Source organism: Cadophora gregata, assembly GCF_030347475.1.
Source record: "Cadophora gregata isolate MNR1 chromosome Unknown scaffold_13, whole genome shotgun sequence".
Lineage (NCBI taxonomy): Eukaryota > Fungi > Ascomycota > Leotiomycetes > Helotiales > Ploettnerulaceae > Cadophora > Cadophora gregata.
In genome coordinates this window covers 349525-372070 of record NW_026695936.1, presented here as the reverse complement: position 1 = coordinate 372070, position 22546 = coordinate 349525, and the positions used below count along the sequence as shown (strand labels likewise).

Genomic DNA, 22546 nt, shown 5'->3' with positions numbered 1-22546 from the left:
TTGAGAACCCCAACAAGGAAGGAATAGCATCGTGATATCCATTTTGCATACTCCTTCTTTGGCTCTAAATGGAAATAAATAGCACACATCCGAAGAACTTCAACCAGAGATGGTATTCAAGCTTTCAAGGAGATTGAAATGCCGATTTCATGGCAACAAATCTTCAAAGCAGCCAAACTTGTGAATGCAAATAATAATAACAACAAAGTGAGTGAAGTAATAACTCATTAGGCGAAACACTTGAAGACTTTGAGATACTGTCACGGAGATCCGATATATAACAATAAAGGAAAGAAATCACAATACAGGTGCGGGGAAACGTAACCTGTAGTAATTTAATCCCCGCACCTGTAGTAATTTAATGTAATATTACCTTCCGTAGACACGACCACCACTCATCATGTTCACACGCCAATCAATCAATCAATCAATCAATCAATCAATCAATCAATCAAGTATCAAGTTGGAAGAAGACATCCAAATTCCCGGTTGAAGAGGGTATATTTTCTACTTTTCTAATCATCTATCATCCTCTCGTACACGAGAGAATACACATCCATCCATCCATCCATCTACAGCCCCACCATTTCCAGAGCTCCAATAATATCCTTTGCAAATTTGTACGCCATTTGTAGATGTCCGGTTGATGGATCATCACTACCCGATGCTGTTGAAAAAAGCGCACGCTCGCCCTCCAAGTTAGATTTTTCAAAAAGAAAACGAAAACACGAAGTAGCTTTTGTCTTTAATGCCCTGCCAGAAACGCCGATGTTGAGATCGTCTCCACTGCTTGGCTTCAAAAACTTTCAGACTACAAAATTTCGTAATATCATCATCGCTCATGCCCCAAACTACACCAAGAAGAAAAGAAAAGGGTTGGAGAGAAGAATGCTCTACTTGGCATACTTCTGGCGGTAGAACTTGGCGGCGTTGACCATGTTGGTCAAGGCGGCCTTTGTCTCCGACCATTGGCGGGTCTTCAGACCACAGTCAGGATCGATCCAGAGTTGCTCTGGCTTGAGGTATTGCAACATCTCCTCGATCCGGTCCTTGATCTCCTGTTCGCTTGGGACACGAGGAGAGTGAATGTCATAGACACCTGGACCGATGTGGCGGGGGTAAGCCTCATCGACGAAGACCTTGAGGAGCTTGGCGTCAGACTTGCTGTTCTCGATGGAGAGAACATCGGCATCGAGGGCGGCGATGGCGTGGAAGAAGTCTTGGAACTCGGAGTAGCAGAAGTGGGAGTGGATCTGGGTGGAGTCCTGGACACCAGAGACGGAGAGACGGAAAGACTTGACAGCCCAGTCGAGGTAGGCTTCACGCTCCTTTCCGGCGCGGAGGGGAAGACCCTCACGGAGAGCAGGCTCATCGACTTGGATGACGAAGATACCAGCAGCCTCAAGGTCAACAACCTCATCACGGAGAGCAAGAGCAAGTTGCTCAGCCTGGACGGACTGGTGAACATCATCACGAGGGAAAGACCATCGGAGACAGGTGATTGGACCAGTCAACATGCCCTTCATTGGCTTCTTGGAGATGGAGACAGCATACTTGGACTCCTTGACGGTCATTGGTGCTGGGCGGGAGATGTCACCGACAACGATAGGTGGACGAACGCAACGGGATCCGTAAGATTGAACCCAGGCGTGGGTGGTGAAGGCATAGCCATCAAGGCGCTCACCGAAGTATTGCACCATGTCGTTACGCTCAGGCTCACCGTGAACGTAGACGTCAAGGTCAAGCTCCTCTTGGATCTTGACGACATCTTGGATCTCCTTCTCGATGAACTTCTCGTACTCCTCAGCAGTGATCTCGCCCTTGGTAAACCTGTTACGTTGGATACGGATCTCCTTGGTCTGGGGGAAGGAACCGATGGTGGTGGTTGGGAAAAGAGGAAGGTCAAGGGACTTTTGCTGAGCAGCAATACGGGTGGGGAACTCGGACAGTCTGTTGTACATCTCTGGGGTAATCTTGGATTGACGCTCCTTGACCTTGGGGTCGTTGGTGCGTGTGGAAGAAGCACGGGATTGCATAGACTTGGCGTTAGCCTCGAGTTGCTCACGGACGGCAGCTGGGCCCTCAGTGACAGCCTTGGCGATAACGGCAACCTCGGAGGCCTTCTCAACAGCGAAGGAGAACCAGTCAGCGACCTCTGGGTCAAGCTTCTTCTCGCTGGCGAGAGTGTGTGGGGTGTGGAGAAGGGAGCTGGAGGTGGCAACGATGACACGCTCCTTTCCGAGCTTCTGGATGGCGGTCTCAACGGTCTCAATAGCACGCTTGAGGTTGGTCTTCCAGATGTTTCGGCCATCGACAACACCTGCGGAGAGGACAGTCTTTGGGCCAAGAGCAGAGATGACGGTGCTCAATTGCTCTGGGTTTCGGACCAAGTCAACGTGAACAGCGTAGATGTCCTTGGGGACGGCCTCGATGTTGTGGACGATATCACCGAAGTAGGTGGCGAAGACAAGTTTGGGGATCTTGTCACCGAGAGCAGCGAGCTTCTCGTAGGTTGGCTTGAAAGCAGCCTTGGTCTTGGCTGGGAGATCCTGAACGAGAGTTGGCTCATCGATCTGGACAGTCTCAGCACCGGCAGCCTTCAACTTGGTGAGGAGCTCCTCGTAAACTGGGAGAAGCTTCTCGAGGAGGTCGATGGGGTCGACTGTTTGGTCACGGTCGGCCTTTCCGAGTTGGAGGAAAGAGACAGGGCCGACAAGGACTGGGCGGGTGGTGATACCAGCCTCCTTGGCCTCAAGGAACTCAACAACTGCCTTTGGGTTGGCAGTGAGCTTGAACTCCTGGTTGTCTTGTAGGGTTGGCTTGACATAGTGGTAGTTCGAGTCGAACCACTTCACCATCTCCAAACTGGGAACATCAACACCCTCACGCTGGAGACCACGGCCCATAGCGAAGTATTCATCGATAGGGTCGAGCTGGTATTTGGTATATCTGGGTGGGACGGCCTGTGCAGAATCAAAGTTAGTAATCTGCCAAGCTGCCTCACGTCTGCTTCGGGGGAAAACTTACACCAAAGTCCTGAATCTGGTGGAGAACTTGATCGTAGAGAGCAAAGTCATTGCTGGGAACGATATCGACGCCGGCATCCTTCTGGATCTTCCAGTGTGCAAGACGAAGTCTCTTGGCCTCAGCGAGGAGGTCAGCTTGGGAGAGCTTGCCGCCCCAGTATGCCTCAGTTGCCTTCTTCAGGTCACGGAGAACACCCATGCGGGGGAAACCGAGAACGGATCTATTGCAAACAGCAAGTTAGCATGCTGCAGATATATATGAGGTCTGCGAGGACTGTAACTTACGATTGAACCATGTTGGCGGTTGTGAAGAAACAAAGAGTCGAACGGAGAAATTGATGTAAGACTCAACCAACACGAACGACAGCGTGCTTTGAAGTCGGTTCGTTCCGGTATTCGGAAGAGGGGTAGATATGTGATTCTATTGCAACGAGTAGAAGCAATGAAGTGTAGCAGTGGAAAATCCCTCTGGAGTGATTCTGGGGAGGATATGAGGGGAAGGAGGAGATGTTGAGGAGAGAAGGAGAGCGGTGTGAGGGAAATTTTGATTCTTCTCTGGACTGGAGGGGTTGGTGGGAGAGTGTTGGCGTGAGCGCAGGTGAGGGGCGCAAAATGGCGTTAGCACTAGTGATAGTGGGGGTTAGCGTGGGATCACGTGGCGGTTGATTAGCTTTTCTCGAAACTCTGATTGGAAGTTTGGAGGGAGGAAGGAAGGGAGCTTTCTCGATGTTGCGAGGGACGAGGATAAGCTAGGTGTGTGCTGGTTTGGTGATTGCTGGACAGATTGTCAAGTTATTTTATTATTCTCACCCTGGAATCTGGATACTCATTTATAAGAAGAAAGACTTCAGTTCGGAGACAAGCAGGCAAGCAATTAATATGAATGAATGCTGACTCGATCTGCACTTCCTCGCCGTCAATAAAGCTACTACTACTGTAGCTGCAGAAAATTGCGTTGTTGCCGATGGCATCGGTCCTCCGTAGAGCCTCCGATGCAGGGGCAGGGCTTGCCCCGATTCCGGAAAGCTCCCGAGTGGTTGTCAGGACACTGTGTTTACTTCAAGTTCGCTTCAGTCTAGTCGTATATGGCCTTGATTGTCAGGTGTTTATTGAAATATCATTCTATTGTCAGAAAAGTCATGAAAGCGATTCGTCTTTAATTTTAAAGGATGTAGTTCCTCTCTGCCAAACATTCATGGACAGGTGAACTTGCGAAGACAACTCGCCAAACTGACCAATCATTCTCAAGCCTTACCAGTGACAGATCGCAGTGACAGTCCACCTTCAGATCAACACCATCTCAAGGCTTCATAAGGTGGTTCCTTTCTTCATCACTTCTCTCACTATTTCCAATCATTAACTTCCACCTCAAATCTCACTTCTTTCCCGCTCGCCTGTTCTCTGCCTGTTTCATTTCCCCTCACAGCACAATAGCAGACCATCCTTCCCAGTACTCATAAAACCCCTCATAAGCTCCAACCAAGAAACCATCAACCACAATCACAATGTCCACCTCCAAAGCCCAAGCAGTAAACACCCACTACTCCCTCCTCGCACGCTCCGACCCCACCCCCAACAACACCCACGCCCTCAAAGCCGCCTCCTCATTCGGCTACACACCCGAAGACCTCGCCGCCATCCCCTCCGGTGCAAACCTAGGCGTAAGCTGCGGCAACCCCTTAGCCATAGCAGGAATCAAACCGGTGTGCCCTCTCTCTTCTTCGTCCCCTTTTCCTCGACTGAAAACCCAATTCAATTCAAAATTCAAGATTAAAATCCATCCAGGGCGAAACAATCCTCGACCTCGGCTCCGGCGCCGGCTTCGACATCTTCCAAGCCTCCCTCAAACTCGGCCCCTCCGGCCACGCAATAGGAATCGACTGCTCCCCAGACATGCTCTCCCTCGCCCGGACCAACCATTCCAAACTCAACCCCAAATCCAACCCCAACCCCAAAAACATCCAATTCATCCTCTCCGACATCAGCAGCACCCTCCCCCTCGACCCCGAAACCATAGACTGCATAATCAGCAACTGCGTAATCAACCTCCTCGCCCCCCCAGAAAAAAAGAAACTCTGTTTCAGCGAATGCTTTCGTGTTTTGAAAAGGGGAGGGAGGTTGGCGGTGAGTGATATCCTTGCGAAGAGGGAGTTGGGGGAGGAGATGAGGGGGGATTTGGGGTTGTTTGTGGGCTGTGTGGGGGGTGCTAGTTTGGTGGGGGAGTATGAGCGGTGGTTGCGGGAGGTGGGGTTTGAAGGTATGAATTGGATTTTCGGGCTGCCATTTTCTTGAAATCTTCTATTTTTTTTTTATGAGAAGTTGACTGATAGAGGTGTAGATGTTCTCATCGTGGATAAGAAGTCTGATCTCAATATCTACAAGGAACGCGTCCCAGCAGGCGAAATAGGTACTTCTAAAGCCGCAGAATCCGGATCTTCTTGCTGTGCTCCAGCTACTTCATGCTGTGGAGCTGATGCAAATACAAAAAATGAGTCTGAATCGGCCGAAATACGAGCAAAGAGAGTTGCGGACATCGATTTCAATGAGTGGGTTAGTAAGTATTTCCCTCTTCCACAACAACAGCAAGTTACACTTCTGATGGTGTCGACAGGTTCTTTCAGTATTTACGCTGTCAAACCTAAGAAGTGAAAGATTTTCTCTTCGTGGGATATACAGGGATCTTGCTCTATCATTGTTTCATTTAGGAGCCGGTTTGAAACCTCAATCAAACGTCTCTCCCCAAGTCCAATTGCGAAGTTTTTTCATTTCCGTTCCATTCTGGTTGCTGCTTATCATCTGCGTTGTTTCATCATGCACGATATTGATTTACTTGCATATATCAACGCAAAAGCATCTCCCCAACACGGTCATACCAGTTGTAAAGATCCATTTGCTTGTTGTGGATAATGTTTTGCTGTCTCTCCACGAGTCTGAACTTTTCTATTTTGCTACCAAATTAACTAGGGCACTCAGTCGTGGGTCTCACGTGGAATTTTACAGACTTGTCGTTCAAGATGCCGAAAGTCTTTCATTTTAATTTTTTGGAGATATCGACCCGCCAAATAAATCACTACCGGTAAAGTCCGCCTCTCCAAACTCCCCTCCTCCCTTCTACCTGCTTCTTCTTCTCATCTTCTTTACATTCCCTCCTCCCTCTTTTATCCTCTCACCCTCTCCTCCCCATCCCCACCCTAACCCCCAAATCTCTAAACCCCCTCCACCCCCTGGCCCCCTCACAACCAACACATCAACCATCACATCCCACATCCCTCGTCTCCCCACTCTCCCTCTCCCTCTCCCTCCTCCTACCCACACTCGTGCTCGTTCGTCCCTTCGCCATACCCTTCAAATCCAATCCGCACGGTTAAATGCGATATCCCATTCGGATTTCAGAGATCTTACCAGGAGGTTTACCGCGCCTGCTGCCGAATCCGAGTTTATTTGCTGTGTTTTTGAGGGGGTTGTGATTGAGGGTTGAGGATGAGGATGGGGTTTAGTTGGGGAGTTGGGGAGTTGGGAATGGGACGGCCGTGGCGAGAACGGGGGAGGGTGATCTTGCTGGCTGATGGTGGTGCTACTGTTGGTACTTGTTCTGGACATGGGACAGAGGAAGGCTCTTGATCATGCCCTCCCTCCCCTCGTTTTCCTCGGTACGATACTCATCATCCATCCAAATCAATCCTCTCCACACACCTACCTATACCCTCTCTCACAAACCCGTATTCCCCACCATTAAGTTCTTCCAGTCCCTCCCAATCGACAGCTCTTTCTCAATCAGCACACGCCCTCTGTAGACATTCCTCCCCCTCTCTTTACTCTTACTCCCACCACTCCACCCTCACCCTCGCCCTCACCACTTCTCTCTTTACCCATCATCTTTACCCATCCCATCCTCACCCACCCCTCTCCTCAACCTCAACTTCAACCTCCCAGCCTCCCAACTTCCCAAACTCCATCAGCGACCCATCATGCGTCTTGCATAAGCAGCGCCTCTCTCTACGTATCGTATTTCCTCTGTATAGCTAGCCGCTTTGGCGACTTACTAGGGTCAATACCGAATCTGAGGGTGGAGTAGATGGGGAGGTTTTCTTGGGAAGTCATGGAGGATTCGTAGGCGGTGTGGAGGTTGGCTAAGGAGGTTGGGTTCGGAGCTGTTTGGCGGGTGGATTTGTGGTTATTGAGATGTTTCTTTTTTGGAAGATGCTTGTGGCTTGTCTCAATGGAGAGGTTAATAGTGAGTGGTTCTAAAGGGGGGAGCAAATATCCTTTGCACAAAGTACTGGGATAGATAGGTACATAAACTTACCTCATCCAACCCGCTCTTCCCAAATCCCTATGACTCCCCAATAACAACCTCTTCAAATCCCTCTTATACGCCTCAATCTCCTCCAACAACCGGGCACCACTTAATCCACTTGATCCACTCAATCCACTCCTACTCTCGCCATTCTTATTCCTCTCAACAGAGCAGCAAGGACTTGTTTCCCAATAGAGGTATACACGGTAGATTCTTGCGTCCAATTTTCTTGGTTCCATGCGAATTCGAGGTAGTGGAGTGGATTGCACTGGAGGCCGGGTTGCTGAGTGGGTTGTGGAATGTGGGACTGAGGAGGGGGGGACATGGGTGACATGGTGCGGGTTGGTTGTGGGAGTTGGTGTTGGGGCTGGATGGTTTTGGAGAGAGCTTTGAAAGTTGATGAGGAGTGTATCTAAAGTTTGCAGTTGTATTTTTCTATTCAACTGTGTTTCTTTCTCAGTTGGTGGTGCAGATAGACTGTCACCGTCGCCGTCATAGACCCGAAAAGTTCATAGATCGCAAACCTCAAACTTGTCATGACTCCCCTCTCTCTTTGAGGAGGAGCGGAAGCGAATCGGGGGAGAAAGAAAAACGCTAAAGATTTAGCTGTTGGGTCGTTGTACTCAAGTTCTATGGATCTCACGCGAGAAATAAGTTTTGAGTGAATTCGAAGGGTGAATTCGAGGGTTAAAGTCAGCGCCAGCGTCAAAGTTGAAATCAGAATAGTATGGATAGCCGTCGAAAGGGAAGACTGTGGAGCGACTACACTGCAAGCAGGGATGATATTTTCTTCCTAGGGAACTTGAGGTGAATCCTTGATAAAAGGAAGAGCTAGAATCCTATTTTGTCTTTTGATAGGCTCAAAGACTTGGTTCCATTCAGTTTTTAGATAGTGAGGGGAACGTTGTTATTATCAGAACTGGAATGAACAACATTGACTTCCAATAGAGGCAGGTCGCCGACAGGCATGGTGTTAAAATGTGTGTATATACACCTTGTGAAACATATCTCTAACTAAAAATCTTGAAAATGAGGCATGAATTAGTTGCTGGAATTATGCATCTAACAGAGGCTGAATCGGAACATGTTGCATGTCGCTGGAGGTGTGGCTCTCACGTGGTGTTTACATCGGCTATGTCAACCTTCCCGTTTGCCCTGGTCGAAGAGGATGGAAAATTTACAAAAGTTCGAGAGCCAGCGGAACACATGAAGTTAAGAACTTCAATAAGTCTTCAACCTGTCACTTGGATGATTCATATACGTTCTCAGCAGTCTGTCTCTTTTCACGGTCTGTAAATCGATTTATGTCCGGACCTCGGTGGAATTGGTGAACCTTAAGTACTGCTCGACATGGATCTATTTTTTCAACGGCCGAAAAAAGAAAAGGAAGAATCAGCAAGATAAAAGTAATTATCTCCACTCAATGCTATACAATGCTGTGCATTGCAGGAGCCTTTTCTGATCGTTGAGTTCCGCAGACTCCATTAATCTTCCTACTACCATGATTTCCACGCGCTTGCGCGTGTCATTTCCTGAAACTCCTCCCAATGACCAATCTTCAAAAATCGTATCTCACAATCTCAATGCTCCAGTCCACAACCAAGAATAATAAATCTAGCAGGTCTCCATCTCTGCAACTGACCTTGGTTTCCCATACTTTCCAATCTACCGGAATGTCCCAAACATCCAAACTCCCAAACTCCACCTCAAAATCAAGGATGAACATCCCTAAACCCCTGCGGCAAAAGCTCCCGCTGCACCATCTCAGCAAGCGCCAAATCCCGCGTCGTCCCATCCTCCCTCGCCATCTTTGCCGCATTCCGATCCACCTTATGAATTGAGTCCTTGCGATTATACAATTTGTCGTAGTAGAAGACATCGATACCTGCCGGGGTATTCCCGCGGACTTTGTTCCATTTTGTCTGGACATTGGTCTCAGGGTGGTTGAGGGGTTGTTGATACGTGGGGTTGTAAGGGAGGGGACGGCCGAAGGGGTTGTTGTGGTTGACTGGGGCGGCAGGAGGCGGTGGAGGGGGCGCCGGATGGAATGGGGGATGTTGGAGAGGAGCGGGTGGTGGGAAGGGTGCGTATGCTGGTCTCCATGGAGATACTGCTCGATTCACTGCTCGTTGTGCAGGTGTGCGTGAAGGTACAGACACAGGCACAGAGACGGGGATTGGTTCTGGTGCAGGTGGATGTGGAGGAAGTGGATTCAAGTCTCTCGCATCGTCGTCATCATCGTCCGCAGCAGGTGGCTGTGGCCAGACAATCTTTGAACGAGAAGATTGTGGCTGAGTGTGTTGACCACGATCAGTACATGAATTTGCAATAGAGGATGCTGCCAACACAGGAATTGCTGGGAGAGGTTGAACAGGAGTGGCAAGAAGCTCTTCCAGCCGCAGGTAACCGAGGGTTGTGAAGTAACCCATCCATGGATCCTCGATGAGAGGGGCACCAAATACATCTGTGCCGGCAAGTCTTGCAGTACTGATAGGAATCCAGGCTTTGTAGCTGTTGACTACACTGCCAGCAGCTTGCAAGGCCAAAAGCTCCTTCTCGACAGTGTACTCCGACTTGATCAACGAACAGCCTCTATAGACAGCTCTGCCTCTGCCGGCAGCAGCTCGGAGATCGGTGATTTGTTGGTGTGACAATTCAGACTCTGGGTTGGCCATGATCAGAGATTCTCGATTGATGTCGAACTTCCTCTGAATGTGCAGGCGCTCCTGACTTTCCAAGCAGTTGATAATGAATGTAGGAGCTTCGTATGCTCCAAGCCCCTTCTTGCCTCGTTCCTCAACATACCTGTTGTAAAGTTCCGCGCATTTAATCCGCAGATGCTGTAGAGATATTAGTGAGTATAAATGAATGACTTCAGGATTGGAATGAGTCCAAGAGAAGATTAAAACTTACTCTAACTTCTGAATTGGTCACCCAGCTGAGCATCTTTGGTCGCAATTGGTTGCGCCATTTATTGAGCTCGTGGGTTTCGCCCTCGGTTAGATGTGGCCCCCATGGATTGTCAATAACCTCCTTGATCTGCTTCTCAATGTTCTTGATTTGGACCTTGAACACAATGGCCTCTTGTGTTGCCTTAGCGAGGTCCCAAACACATTCAACGTACGCGCGGGTAGCCGCAGCCTCACCGATGTTGGCGGAACGGGCAGTGCGGAAACGGAGCTGGCGAGTGGGGGATGCTGATGAAGACATCTCGAAGATCTTCCGACTATGTGGAGGTATGTGCTTTTTGGAAGACTGTGCTTGAGAGATGGAGAGTATGCTGGACTCGAAGAGATTGTTTATCGAGGTAGACTCGCAGCGTTGCTTGAACAGCTTTGATACTTGGGTAGTTTGAGCAAGATTCTGGTGGTGAAGTCTCTCTTTTGAAAGTTCTTCTGAAGGAGGTTCTGGATCTGAAGGTCAAGGTTATCGTTGTGTTGTAATTGTCGATCTTGAAACTTGGTTGAAATCTCGGTGACAGGAGGACGCGTTTTTGTTTTCAAAAGGTCGTCCAAAAGCACGCTAGCTAGAAGAGCGCGTCTGAGAAGCCTGAAAATCTATTTTCCACAGTGAATCGGGAGATTGGGTGAACGGATTGGGATTGATAGTAGCCGATGACTCATCGAGAATTAATCTTGTGCCATGGTGTCATGATTTGGCACGCAGCCCCCAGTGAAAGTTTGAGTGAAAGATACGCGTAAACCCAAACAGCGACAAAGATTGAAATTTCGCTAATAGAATTTAGATCTAGCTCATTCAGCGCACTTGGAAGGAAGAACGTGAAAGCCTTGTATTTGAGATGCTTACGAATAGGCTGCGTGGACAGACACATATTTCGGCTCACTTATATCTAAATAGTGGCATAGGAAACAAATTCAGTCGTTGTCAATAAATAAGAGTGTAGAAACCGTTCAACAAACAATTATCTATCAAGCAATGTTGTTTTGCTGAGTTTGTCATTTAAGCGATTTCATTGTTATTGTTAAGCGAGATTCCAGGGTGAATACACCAACTTCTCAGATTGCTTCAAATAACCCAGTTCGACATGAACAAAGCCAATGATCTAGTTATGACACCTGATACACCCATTGTAAGTGAGGTAACTTCTAATTGCCTAAAGACCTAAAAACGCTTGCAAGCTTGTTCTAGCTTCCACAGCCAAAACAAAAAAAGACGATGTCCACCGGCAGCACCTGCTGCTCTTTGTTATTGAAGAAGATCTTCAATATCAACATGCTTCCTCACTTAAAGTTTGATGAGTTTTCTCATAACAAGGCGCGGGGGTCGGACTCTCCGCTTAAGCAAAACGAAGAGGGGAGGCATCAACAGGGAGCACGAGTCCGACCTGAGCGATAAGGAGATCACTTGATGATATTCTGGCTGGGTTTGGGATTACACGATCTAACAACAGCAAAGAGTCTTTGCCATATGAGTAGGACATCAAATTTCCTCGCCGCTCGAGTATAGAATGACAAACCAGGCTAACCAGACGATTGAAGCAGAGAAGGCGTGTCAAGAAAAATTGTAAGAAGAAAGACAATTAGGACATGTCACCAAGCATTAAAAGACTTCAAATGTAAGTCAGTAGCATTTATCAGCACAAGGAACCAATGTCTGAAATATTGAAGAATTTTGTTGAGTTATTTCTACAGTGGTCGACTGCGTCGATGAAGAGTGATGTTTGCCATACTCTTCCTTGTAACAAACATCTATTGCTTCTCCATAGTCTTATCAGGAGCTTTCATCTTCTACAGTATATGATAGGAGTGATGTTCCAAGCTCCTTGGTAGCTGTCAAAAAGCACTTGAACAGGGCTCACCGACCAGCTCCCAGGTGAACGACATGATGTTCCATCCTGGGATCACGTTTCTGGTTGCCTCTGTCAGAGGAATTCAATCAATCCTGTCACTTGGAGGAGGATTTCAAGAGCTGTGAGCTGTTCGAAGCGGAGAGCTACCTTCCACCGATCAGCACTGCTCGTCGCCAGTGCAGCTTGCTTAACTTGGACAGATGGCTCTTGAAAGTCAATGATGTCAGTCTTGCCAACTCCCTCAGCAAGCCACTTTGGACATGTTGCGTTCACTGTTTACTTCAAGTCGGCGACCTCCTGCATCATTGGCATCCTGCATGGAGTATGCCATCCCTCGCCGAATCTCGCGGAGATATATCGAAAGTTTTCGGTGTTGACCATCCGCGTCCAAACAGAGAAAAGTCAATCATGGACTAGAACTGAGCTAGAACCTGCATGTCTCAATTCCAGACTTCTACCAACAAGTCGGGAGACTTTTGTCTAGATTCGTCCAACAGGAGACCTAAATTGCTCGAACGTTGATCTTTAGGTGATCGACACCGTGGTTGCATTGGCGTGCCGTGATAATTTTGCAGGATCGAGAAATAATGGACAGATCGGAAGGAGGAATCCCATTGTCAAAACAAGGAATGACCAGAACTGAAGAAGATGATCTTCTAAGCAGATTTGGATTGATACGATGAAAGTGCATTACGAAGTGTGGACACGGCTTGGATATTTGAATAGGCTGGGCAGACGGGACGGCACAGAATGCAATAACCAGATTGAGTTAGTGGTTATAAAACTTTATTGAGCCTGAAGCATAATGTAACCTCATTTTGCAGAGTATGTGGGCACGTTCTCTGCTGATCTCCTACCGCAAACCAGGAACCCCCTTCCTGACTTGGAAACCGCCACTGCTTCGGAATGGAGCTTTGTCTTTCCGTTAGGAGGATTTGGAGGATTTTCATATTAGTCTACGGCTGTTCAAAATTTCAAAAGCTTGGTATGGAATATCACTCATAAAAGTGGAGCATGAGATATTCAGCCTTACCCACACCGTATGAGAACGTGGCACCTTTGATGGTCAGGAGAAAATGAAATAGTGATCAGCCACCCGTGCTCCCCGCACGCCACAAGCCTCCTGAAGGACTTCCTTGGTGGTATCTTCACTTAAAACGATGGCGTAATTAAGGTCATGGAGGGTCCAAGGAATGTCAACGCCATTGCTTGAATCAAACTGCTGGGAAAGTTGAGCTCGTATTCATTTATTTCCTTCTAACCGGTAAACCCTATTCGATGATGTCCCTGCATATTTGAGCGTCTCTTGAAAATTTATGACAGGCTGGCCGACAAAGGTACCGCCATATGCATCTTCCTCCTGTCAAGATTCTAGCAGACCAGGGCATAAAATCACGAGAAAAATATATTCATCTTTTCAAGAGTAGCTAGCCAAGCACTCTGTGCTACCTGTCAAAGTACAACGATGAATCACAAGGCTACACGACAACGGGGAAGTGGTGTTTTGGCTTTGGTACATGAAGTCGTGATGTTCCAGCGCAGCGTTACATCCAGAGATAAAGTGCGCAAATCCCCCGACTTCGGGGATCTGATCTCCCTCTGTCTATCCCTGCTACCCCGCAGCACACTCCGGGGGAGCGGGAAGAGCCTGACTGTTGATGCTATAATTGGTCCCTGAAAGAACCTTAAAACAGATAATAATATATACATGTAACACTGCATATATTAAGCGTCCTCTTTGAGCGAGCGGCTCGCATAAGCAGTAGCGTACCAGTTTACTGCAAAGCAGGAATTGCATGAGTTGGCAACTTTGGTATACCGGATCCTGCATTTCAGCTGCAACTCGTGCCAGCCCCGAAGAAAATGTCGATCTGGTCAGGTGAAAGAAATACCTCATTGCATGCGCTTGAATGCAGGAAACCAGCACCACTTGAAGAAGTGATGTCTGTGGCGGGCTTGGAACAAAGAAACAAGACGTTCCGTGCTGTTGAAACTTAGTTGTACGCATATGCCAGATTAGGAATAACATGATGTATTTGATGATGTTTGAGGTCATTTACTGGTAAACTCAAAAGTCGCTTGGCAGCCTTAAATCGCGTACCCAACGAAACTTTCCACGTTATCCTCCGGCCACCTGAAGTCTGAATCCGACAGGCCGCATCATTTCTTCTGGACTGGAGAGAGATTGGTTGATTCAGAGACAGAGTGTATTGTAAACGATCGCCCTTATACACACTGCAAGATGAGACAGGCTCTCAGCCCTTCTCTGGGAGATTGCTACGACCGACGAATGGTACAATGGCGAGCATGGGTGCCAAATCATTCATGACGATCATACAATTGGAAGGATGGCAAAGCTAGAAAACTGATGCCCTGATTCCATCATCACAAAGTTTATATCCCGGCTAATGGCAATTTAGGCACAAAGTTCTGATGCCAAGTTTCTCGCTCCCAATGCGGCCTCCAGGAAAAGTGGGTTGACCGCCGAGAAAGCTGATAGGTTCCTGAGTCATATACGAGGTGCAGAATGGCTGGGGAGCCACGGGCTGAGCGCCCTTCACTTACTGCAATTGGAGCGGACCATGCCTAGCTGAAGACCCGTGCTGGGCTCTGCGGGCTTTCGGGGATGGCCATCCAAGGAACTTCGAAGACAAAACGTGAAAACCCTTTCGGGAAGAAACTGAAAGTATAAAACAGCTAGAACTAGAAATGGGAAATATTTGGTAGGGATGTCAGGGATTACTTCCTGATGGCCGCACTAACAGCGGGAGAGCCTTAGGGATCAGCGGGAGGCGTTCAGGGCAAGGAGATCAGCATTGCGGGGTAGGAGGCTGATGCGCATTATTTTGTGTTTCGCAACATCGTCAATCCAGGTTCCCCAGGCTTGACGTTCTCTGACCTTGACTTTAGTTGATTGTGGATTGAAATGCAATTGTTTCTATATGACTGGAGTATCTTTGTACAGAACGAACGTGGCTGGAAAGAACTAGCTACACACGAAGAGTGAACTTTGTAAACAAACAAACATAATTATATGACTCTTGCCTACAATTCGCCCCCTTCAACACGCTGACTTCCACCCTCAATATGACAAATGCTCTACTCAGACAACGTAATGTGATCATCCAGCTCCTCTTCATCGGCATGCGAACTGTAATACAGCTTGTGGAACGCAGATGTTTCGTCCGAAAGCAATTCGTATGGGCTATCGAATTCGACGAGTCCGCCTTCATCGAGGAGCAAAACTTTGTCGAAGTCCAGGATTGTGTCCAGTTTATGCGCGACTGCAATAATTGTATGTGTTGAGAAGCGCTCTCTGATGATGCGCTGCATCAGTTCATCTGTCTTCGAATCGACGCTATAGTAAGGCGTGTTAGATTTTAAAGCAGTTTCTCTGAGTGAAAGATACGGACCTGCTAGTAGCTTCATCAAGAATCAAAATAGTACTCTCGCGTAACATGGCACGAGCGAGACAGAAAAGCTGCTTCTGTCCATGCGACAAGAAGACTTTATCGATATCCGTGTCCAGCCCGCCCTTCTCCTTGACCTTGTCCCATAGATGGACTGACTTGAGCGCATCAACAATAGCCGTATCCTCTGCAACTCGATGAGGGTCAGCGTTGAGGCGAACGCTGCCAGTGAGTAGGTATGAATCTTGAGGGACGCCAATAATCTTCGACCGGACCTCTTGGCGTGGTATCGTAGAGATATCGATGCCATCAATCGTAATACAACCGTTACTCATTTCTATCATACGGAAAATGCTGAGTACAAATGATGTTTTACCACTGTGTATCAACGTTCAGATATTGCATGAAGCGTCAGAATCGATGCTACATACCTCCCAGTCCGTCCACAGATTCCAATTTTCTCCCCGCCATCGATTGAAAGAGTGACGTTCTTGAGTACCGGCTCACCTGCTCTGGAAAAGGTTAGTCAAAAGATCCATTGGTCAGAAAAGTAAAATTACTTGTACTCAGCGGAAACATTCTTGAACTCGATTGCGCCATTAGCGGGCCAGTCAGGCGGAGGCGAAGCACTTTCATTTGGCAGGTTCTCTACTTCCGTGTCTGCAGTAAAGGATTTTATCCTAGAAATGCTTCCAATGTGTGTTTCCAGGTTGGTCCAGAATGTCAAAAGCATTTTGATACTTTGACTGAACAATATAACGTTGAGAAGTGCGACACCCACGAAGCCTGGGTCCATGATACCCCGAAGCGTCACAACGAGGGTTATAAGAATTATAGCAATTGCAGCGACAATGAGGTCTAGGACAAATGTCAACCATCTCTGGACCGCAAAAAGTAAGTAGAAGGGCTTTTGGGACTGGTCCAAGAGTGCTGTGTGCTTCTCTTCCAAGGCGTGTTGCCATCCAAAGGCTCTTATTGTCGCTAGGCCGCTAATACATTCCATGAATTGAGAGTATAGAGGCGATTTGGCCTCAAGATCCAGAAGACGGAGCTGCCGAGAAGTGCGCAGATAGAACTTTTGAATGAAATAAAGAGCCGTGAGAACTATGGGAAAAGAAATGGCCGAATAGGTAGATGCAACTCCGATCAGAATCATCTGTGCAATGCAAAGAATCAAAGCTAACAAAGTCAGTACGTGCACGGCGAAAGGTACCACGGAAGGTTGGTACATACTTGCCACGGTGTTCAAAGCAGTGAGTGGCAGCTCCATATCGATGAGCATAAGATCCTGGCTGAAACGATTGACAGTAACTCCAGTATCTGTTGAATTGAAGAATGACATAGGCGCACTTCATGGCAATCATTAGTTTCCGTGTATAATGCATAATGTCCGGGTCTCACCTGAGAACAGTCTTCAGCAGGATCTTGTGAAAACTTTCTCCAGAACGGGGAACCATAGTTATTACCAGTTGCCTAAATGAGTAGGTAAGTTTTGAATTTCTCTTGAGTTGAAAGCAGACCTACCAGCAGCTGCCTACAAGGAATAACAAAGCTAAAACACCTAACATAGCATAAATCCCAAGATAGTAACCAAGATTCTGGTTCGGAGCTTGGACGTTTGAGGCCGCCCACCATTTAATCCAAATTGCTAAAAAGACATGTCAGATACATTTTATTTGAGATATGGACGGAGGGGTAGCATGACTCACTTGGGAAGGACATGCAAAACACAAAGGCGGATATGGCGATGATGAAGATGATAGTAGGAATCCAGCCCACAGCTTTCACGTAGTACAGATAAACTGCAACATCGCCTGTCTGCCTGTCCGATTTCCCAGGAGATCGCTGCAATTCGGATGACAAAAGTGAATTTTCAGTCAACTGGCTTTCAAGGGAACCTTTGCCGGGTCGTGGTGGCTCGTAGTTCCAGTCTGGTGGCGGAAGGCCAAAACTTGAAACGTAGCCACCGCTTGAGCTGAGCTCTTTGAAATTTCCTTGTTCAGCAACCTGGCCATCGCTAGAAAGAATAATGATGTGGTCCGAATATGGTAGACGCTTCGCTATGACACAATTTAGCAAGAATGAGATGAGATGAGCGGATGTACGCACCTGATGAAGAAGTTATCAAAGTAGTGGTGCTGTGCTTTCGTAAAAGACCGTTGCGCCCGAAAAGATTGTGGAAGACGCGATTCTCGGTATCAACATCCAGGCCGCCAAGTACATCATCCAATACAACTATCCTTTTCCGTGCATATATTGCTCGTGCCAGAGCCTGTGTGTGTCAGAAGGTATGCATGTTTGAAGAAGCCAGACTAAGCCGGACTTACGATGCGTTGACTCTGGCCTCCAGACAGGGATATTCCTTTACTGCCAATGGATGTCTGATCTCCACGTGACAGCTGACTGAAGTCCTCGTCGAGAGCACATGCTCGAGTAACAGTAGAGTACCATATTTCCTCCATTTCCGAGACGCCAAGGATGCTTTCCTGAATAGTGCCATTCATATGCCAAGGTGTCTGATCGCAGAAAGCAATCTCGGAGGATGGCAAATGAACGGATCCAGTCAGTAGAGGTACCTCACCGAGGATCCCCTTGAGTAACGTAGATTTACCACATCCGACCGGGCCCATGAGTATTGATATGCTTTCTCGGGGAATCCTGAAAGTGATATCTTTCAATGTAGCGGGTCTGTCTGCATTCCAACCAAATGTTGCATCGACAACAAGAATCCCATCAACGGAGCTGAGTTGCATGTCGTCCGTAAGCGTTTCAAAAATGGACTTCTCGTTTTCAACATCGTCAGCCACGTCTGGAATGGCAGTGATGACTTCGGTCGACGCATCGCTGTGGCAACGTGGCGATGAGAAGTGGCTACTCAATTTTCGTTCGTCTACGCGACGAGTTATTGAAAGAAACTCTTGAATGCGTTGAAAGGAACCAATTGATCCTGCGAATGTAGCCATAGACATTATGAGCGACTGCAGGGGATCAGCTAGCAACGTAAATAATGATAGCGAGGTAAATATTTTTGCGGTGTCGAGTGTGGCACCATTCCCTTGGTTGCGAGCTATCACGGAATAGACAGTGAAGGTAAGAATAGGTGCGCAAATTGGTGTGATATAAGCTATCGCAAACTACTTAGTAGCTGACTTCATCTGGTGTTGGCAAACTCACTGAATCCCATATTCCATATTAGTAGTTTCCTGAATCGTTTTGATATTCGCAATTCTTCGAGTCTCAAATGCTGAAGTTCCTTGGAAAGTACATCGGTGAGGCCGCACATTTTCACCCCTTTCATGGATCCGAGCATCTCGGTAGTTGCGGCGATACGCCTTTCAATTGCCTCAAGCCACAGAGCTTGACGAGACATGACCAGACTTGTTGCGACCAGGGAGCCTGCCATTGACACTAGTGAACGAGATTATGTTAATGCCACTTCAACGTTCTTAATGCCTGTCAACATACCAATTGCTACCGCAATGGGCACTGCGCAAGCAGCACCCAGTTGCCTCTCCAGCAGATATATGGCCAATCCGACTTCAATGAAGTTTGCCCACAATTCGTGAATGGTTTGCCAGCCGGTTGTTATCCTTTCAATGTCTGCACTCATCAATATCATTGAGGAAGAAGGATCTGCTGCTGTGAGGCTAAGCTCTGTAGCTTTTCCATACAACATCGAAATCAGGCCTCCTCTGATCATCGTAATGACCCGATACGTGAGATGCTGGAACTGGCCGGTTGTAACCTGAAATCCGACTCAGTATACTTCTCACAACTTTGCTGAGGGACTTACCGCAATGCCAGCATATACCAGAAAGTAAGCGCCAATGAGTCCATAGCCAACATTAGTTGAGGCCGTTGTGACAGGTTGCTGGGAAAGTTCAATGGCGCGCTGAAGGAGAAATGGCTGGCAGAAGTTGAAAGCTGTCAGTCCCAGGCGGGGAATGACCGCAGAGAGCAGGGCCCATTTGAGTGCCCGCGAGGTTGACCAAAGTAAGGTGTGTGCACCACGCGAATTTACTATGACATATAATCAGATGGAGTAAGGATAGGGTGTGCTCGAGTGGAATACCTTTCATCCAACTTGCCTCTAGTAAAAGATGTAAGTTCTTCGAAATAAGATGCTTATCGAGTGCAAATAAATCGTCAAGAGATAAGGTCTGTCGAGCCCCTTGACGAAGCAGCTCGTTCAACCACCAAAACAAACTCGTATTGTAGATGCCACTGGTTGCTTCGGTGGGATACCAATGAAACTCTGGCTTGAGAATTCGACGCTTTTCCACTGCCTCCAGAGTGAGGATGACGACCTTCAAGGCAAGAGCGACTGTGAAATTGCTGGCGTTCTTGTCTTGAGACTTGAGCCATAGAGTCCTAGTGCGGGCCACATCGAAAATAGTGGAAATGAGAAAGTAGGTATTAAGGAGCAACGAAGGCCGCACCGATTTGGTATGCTCCACATAGGAAAGGATGGGAAGGATCAGGAATGTAACAAGCGTCAACACGGCCGCAGGAATAGAGGCACTCGTTTTCGAAGCTCCCGGCGCTGCCCAATTCACGACGAGGCAGAGACTTATTACTTCATAAGCAGCGTAAAATGCCTTTCATCAAGTCAGCGAAACACCTAGGAGAAAGGTACCGGGATCACGAATACAGACCAATTTTCCGAAAAGAAGCCAGCTCCGGTTGACCTTTGACTGCTTCTTCAAGAGATAAAAAATTCGGAATGGCGCGCAAAGGAGGATGAAGGCAAGTGGAAGTATGGTTAAGACAACTTCCTCGAACATCAAGGTGAAGTCAAAACCACCGCGACAATTGCCAGCATGAGGACCAAACGTGTCATCTCTGTTCTCGCACAAAGCATATACTTCCGAGTCCATGATTACGTGGTGTAAAATAGAATGACTTCTCTCGTTGGAGGGAAGTACAGATAGACAGCATGATACGACAGCTTTGCGAAATTATAGGAAAGTGTCGACGGGGGTATGCAGTGCTTCTCAAATCCTTGGGTATGGCAAAAATGATGCGCTTCAATGTCACTCAAGCATTCCGAGCTGGCAAAAAAAACTCTGACCTCAGCCCGGGAGCCATACTGCATGTAGGTTATCGAGTCTAAGAGCTCAACGTGGAAGGCACTGTTAATCCGAGACACCGGAAGTGGCTCTGATCTGCACTGACAGAGAGCTTCATAGCCGGATCGACTCCCAGAAAAGACATACAGGTGAGGCTACGTGGTTTTGTTGGACGGAGATCGACAGCTTGCATGGGCCGACTCGCAAGATGAGATGCTTGAATATGTCATCGGCCGATCGTAGAACCTCGACAGCTCGTGGGGCCTGTTCAAATAGACATGCTTGGAGACGAAGATCGCGATGATAGAATGATCATGGTCCACGTGAACAAAGCCAAGGAGCAAGCCAGACGTGCAAATCGACTCCGAACGAGCTTTCGTAAATCACGTCAAAATCTAGGAAATGTTGGGGGGTAACGAGACGAAGCAGGCCAAAATCCTCTCGTTACAGCATTCGAGTGGTTACAAGACACGCATGAGTAAGCCCATAGCCAATCAATACTAAGTGGCAAGAAGCTGAGCAGAGCGGTGGATGGCCACAAGTGGGGCCGTGATAGCTGAACTAGAGCATGTTGGACTTAATTGCCCAAATATAATGTAGGAGGGCATCTAGTTCCCTGTGTGGCCCGCGTAGGATCTAGATGATAGACCCCCAAAGGTTGATACAAGATGTTTGTGTATCTGGAACTTGCCGTCCCCGCAACTCCAAGAGAGCTGAGCCCGGTCAAAGAGGCTACCCCGATAGCGCGGTCAAACAAGATGGCCTGTCTCCAGGACGGGCTGAACGGACCGCAGGTGGCGTGCCCTGCGGTCTGGGGTCGAGGATGTCCAGGGCACATCAACGGGATGCAGAAGACGGGATGAGATGTCGTCTAGAGAAAGCTACTGCGCTTGGCTCATTTGAGGACTTAGCCTCGCTTGCCGAGACACTAGCCTGTATCTGGCCTAGACCTCATTTGAACTTTGACGACGTCCATGCTCAACAGCATCCTGCATCACAATGATGCACCGAATCACCATACAGCTGGGATATCTGTGTGACCACGTCAATTCATACATACCTCTGCTGTCAATCAATGCTCAGCTTGAGCTCCGGCAAAAAACATGGCCCCACCTGTCAAGTATCAGTCTCCCAGGTCGCCACCAACTCGTGGAATAACGCCCATTACGAGATGCAATACCGCTTCAGGCGAGTTGATTGCTTGGAAACACAGGTGGTTGCACTTGAGCCTCTCCAGTCATTTGCAGGCTTGTGCGATTCTTCCGGCACTAGCGAGGCCTTGTACTGCTTGAAATGTCCAGGCTGAGCAATGACTTTGCGGCTGAAGGATGTTACTTTCTTAGTCTCCCATCCCAGTGACGCAGAAGGCTTCACGCCAAAAGCTGAATATGTGTGGTTTCTCGATGACAAGTGACGATCCCATATGAGACGGGCACGTTGTTTTCCATGGTACCCTTGTTGAAGATGCCACGGAGATATGGCTCCGTCTTTCTGAGCTTCTCGGACACCACGTCGATGCTTTTGGATCATCCGATGTTTTTTTTTTTTGGTAATGGAGCTAGGAGTGTTCATGGTCAAAGAAATCAAATGTTTGTTACGAACGGGCTCCAAAATTGGCGCTGGAAAGTTCGGGATCTGTCCACGCGTAAGAGTAGACTGCGCGTCACCATGCCCCATTTGCCTACCCTCGGGTCATTACATCACTCTGAAAATCTATTGGCATAGGATTCGAACACAGATAGCCTTTGTGATCTTCTCAACAAGAGAAGGTACGATCGACAGAATCAGTATAATTCGTCCTTGAGTTTTCGCACTCCCATATGATTAACACCACTTGCATTGGCAATTAAGATCGAATACTGGATTGAGAACAATTTTGAACTATCCACCGTTTTCAAAGACCTTGTAAAGTCTGAGCCATCGCACTTGCCGGG

At 47.9% G+C, this 22546-nt stretch overlaps 5 protein-coding genes across 6 annotated transcripts; 1 reads left to right on the top strand and 4 right to left on the bottom strand.

Moving 5' to 3' along the window:
• Nucleotides 1-412: 412 nt before the first annotated feature.
• Nucleotides 413-4113, bottom strand: MET6 (methionine-synthesizing 5- methyltetrahydropteroyltriglutamate--homocysteine methyltransferase). The gene is made up of 4 exons (XM_058496917.1): nucleotides 3837-4113; nucleotides 3312-3650; nucleotides 3028-3247; nucleotides 413-2963 (listed from the first exon to the last, which is right to left on the bottom strand). The coding sequence occupies exons 2-4, from the start codon at nucleotides 3320-3322 to the stop codon at nucleotides 894-896; spliced, it is 2301 nt and encodes a 766-aa protein (XP_058352859.1). The 5' UTR covers nucleotides 3323-3650; nucleotides 3837-4113; the 3' UTR covers nucleotides 413-893.
• Nucleotides 4114-4162: 49 nt separating this feature from the next.
• ONS95_003600 (uncharacterized protein) lies at nucleotides 4163-5902 on the top strand. The gene is made up of 4 exons (XM_058496916.1): nucleotides 4163-4729; nucleotides 4812-5283; nucleotides 5365-5580; nucleotides 5638-5902. The coding sequence occupies exons 1-4, from the start codon at nucleotides 4532-4534 to the stop codon at nucleotides 5673-5675; spliced, it is 924 nt and encodes a 307-aa protein (XP_058352858.1). The 5' UTR covers nucleotides 4163-4531; the 3' UTR covers nucleotides 5676-5902.
• Nucleotides 5903-8739: 2837 nt separating this feature from the next.
• On the bottom strand, nucleotides 8740-10758 carry ONS95_003599 (uncharacterized protein). The gene is made up of 2 exons (XM_058496915.1): nucleotides 10237-10758; nucleotides 8740-10163 (listed from the first exon to the last, which is right to left on the bottom strand). The coding sequence occupies exons 1-2, from the start codon at nucleotides 10531-10533 to the stop codon at nucleotides 9036-9038; spliced, it is 1425 nt and encodes a 474-aa protein (XP_058352857.1). The 5' UTR covers nucleotides 10534-10758; the 3' UTR covers nucleotides 8740-9035.
• A 4287-nt stretch (nucleotides 10759-15045) lies between these two features.
• ONS95_003598 (uncharacterized protein) lies at nucleotides 15046-21463 on the bottom strand. 2 transcript variants are annotated; one of them, XM_058496914.1, is made up of 15 exons: nucleotides 20199-21463; nucleotides 19616-20141; nucleotides 19337-19563; nucleotides 19009-19288; nucleotides 18718-18951; nucleotides 17871-18667; nucleotides 17653-17815; nucleotides 17253-17603; nucleotides 17068-17191; nucleotides 16945-17016; nucleotides 16777-16892; nucleotides 16104-16722; nucleotides 15975-16055; nucleotides 15547-15921; nucleotides 15046-15491 (listed from the first exon to the last, which is right to left on the bottom strand). In XM_058496914.1, the coding sequence occupies exons 1-15, from the start codon at nucleotides 20418-20420 to the stop codon at nucleotides 15233-15235; spliced, it is 4446 nt and encodes a 1481-aa protein (XP_058352856.1). In that variant the 5' UTR covers nucleotides 20421-21463; the 3' UTR covers nucleotides 15046-15232. The 2 variants fall into 2 exon arrangements, with proteins under 2 accessions (XP_058352856.1, XP_058352855.1); XM_058496913.1 differs by lacking the exon at nucleotides 20199-21463 and having other exon boundaries at nucleotides 18718-19288; nucleotides 19616-19930.
• A 130-nt stretch (nucleotides 21464-21593) lies between these two features.
• On the bottom strand, nucleotides 21594-22456 carry ONS95_003597 (uncharacterized protein). Its single transcript, XM_058496912.1, has one exon. The coding sequence runs from the start codon at nucleotides 22287-22289 to the stop codon at nucleotides 21777-21779; it is 513 nt and encodes a 170-aa protein (XP_058352854.1). The 5' UTR covers nucleotides 22290-22456; the 3' UTR covers nucleotides 21594-21776.
• Between the last annotated feature and the right edge of the window lie 90 nt (nucleotides 22457-22546).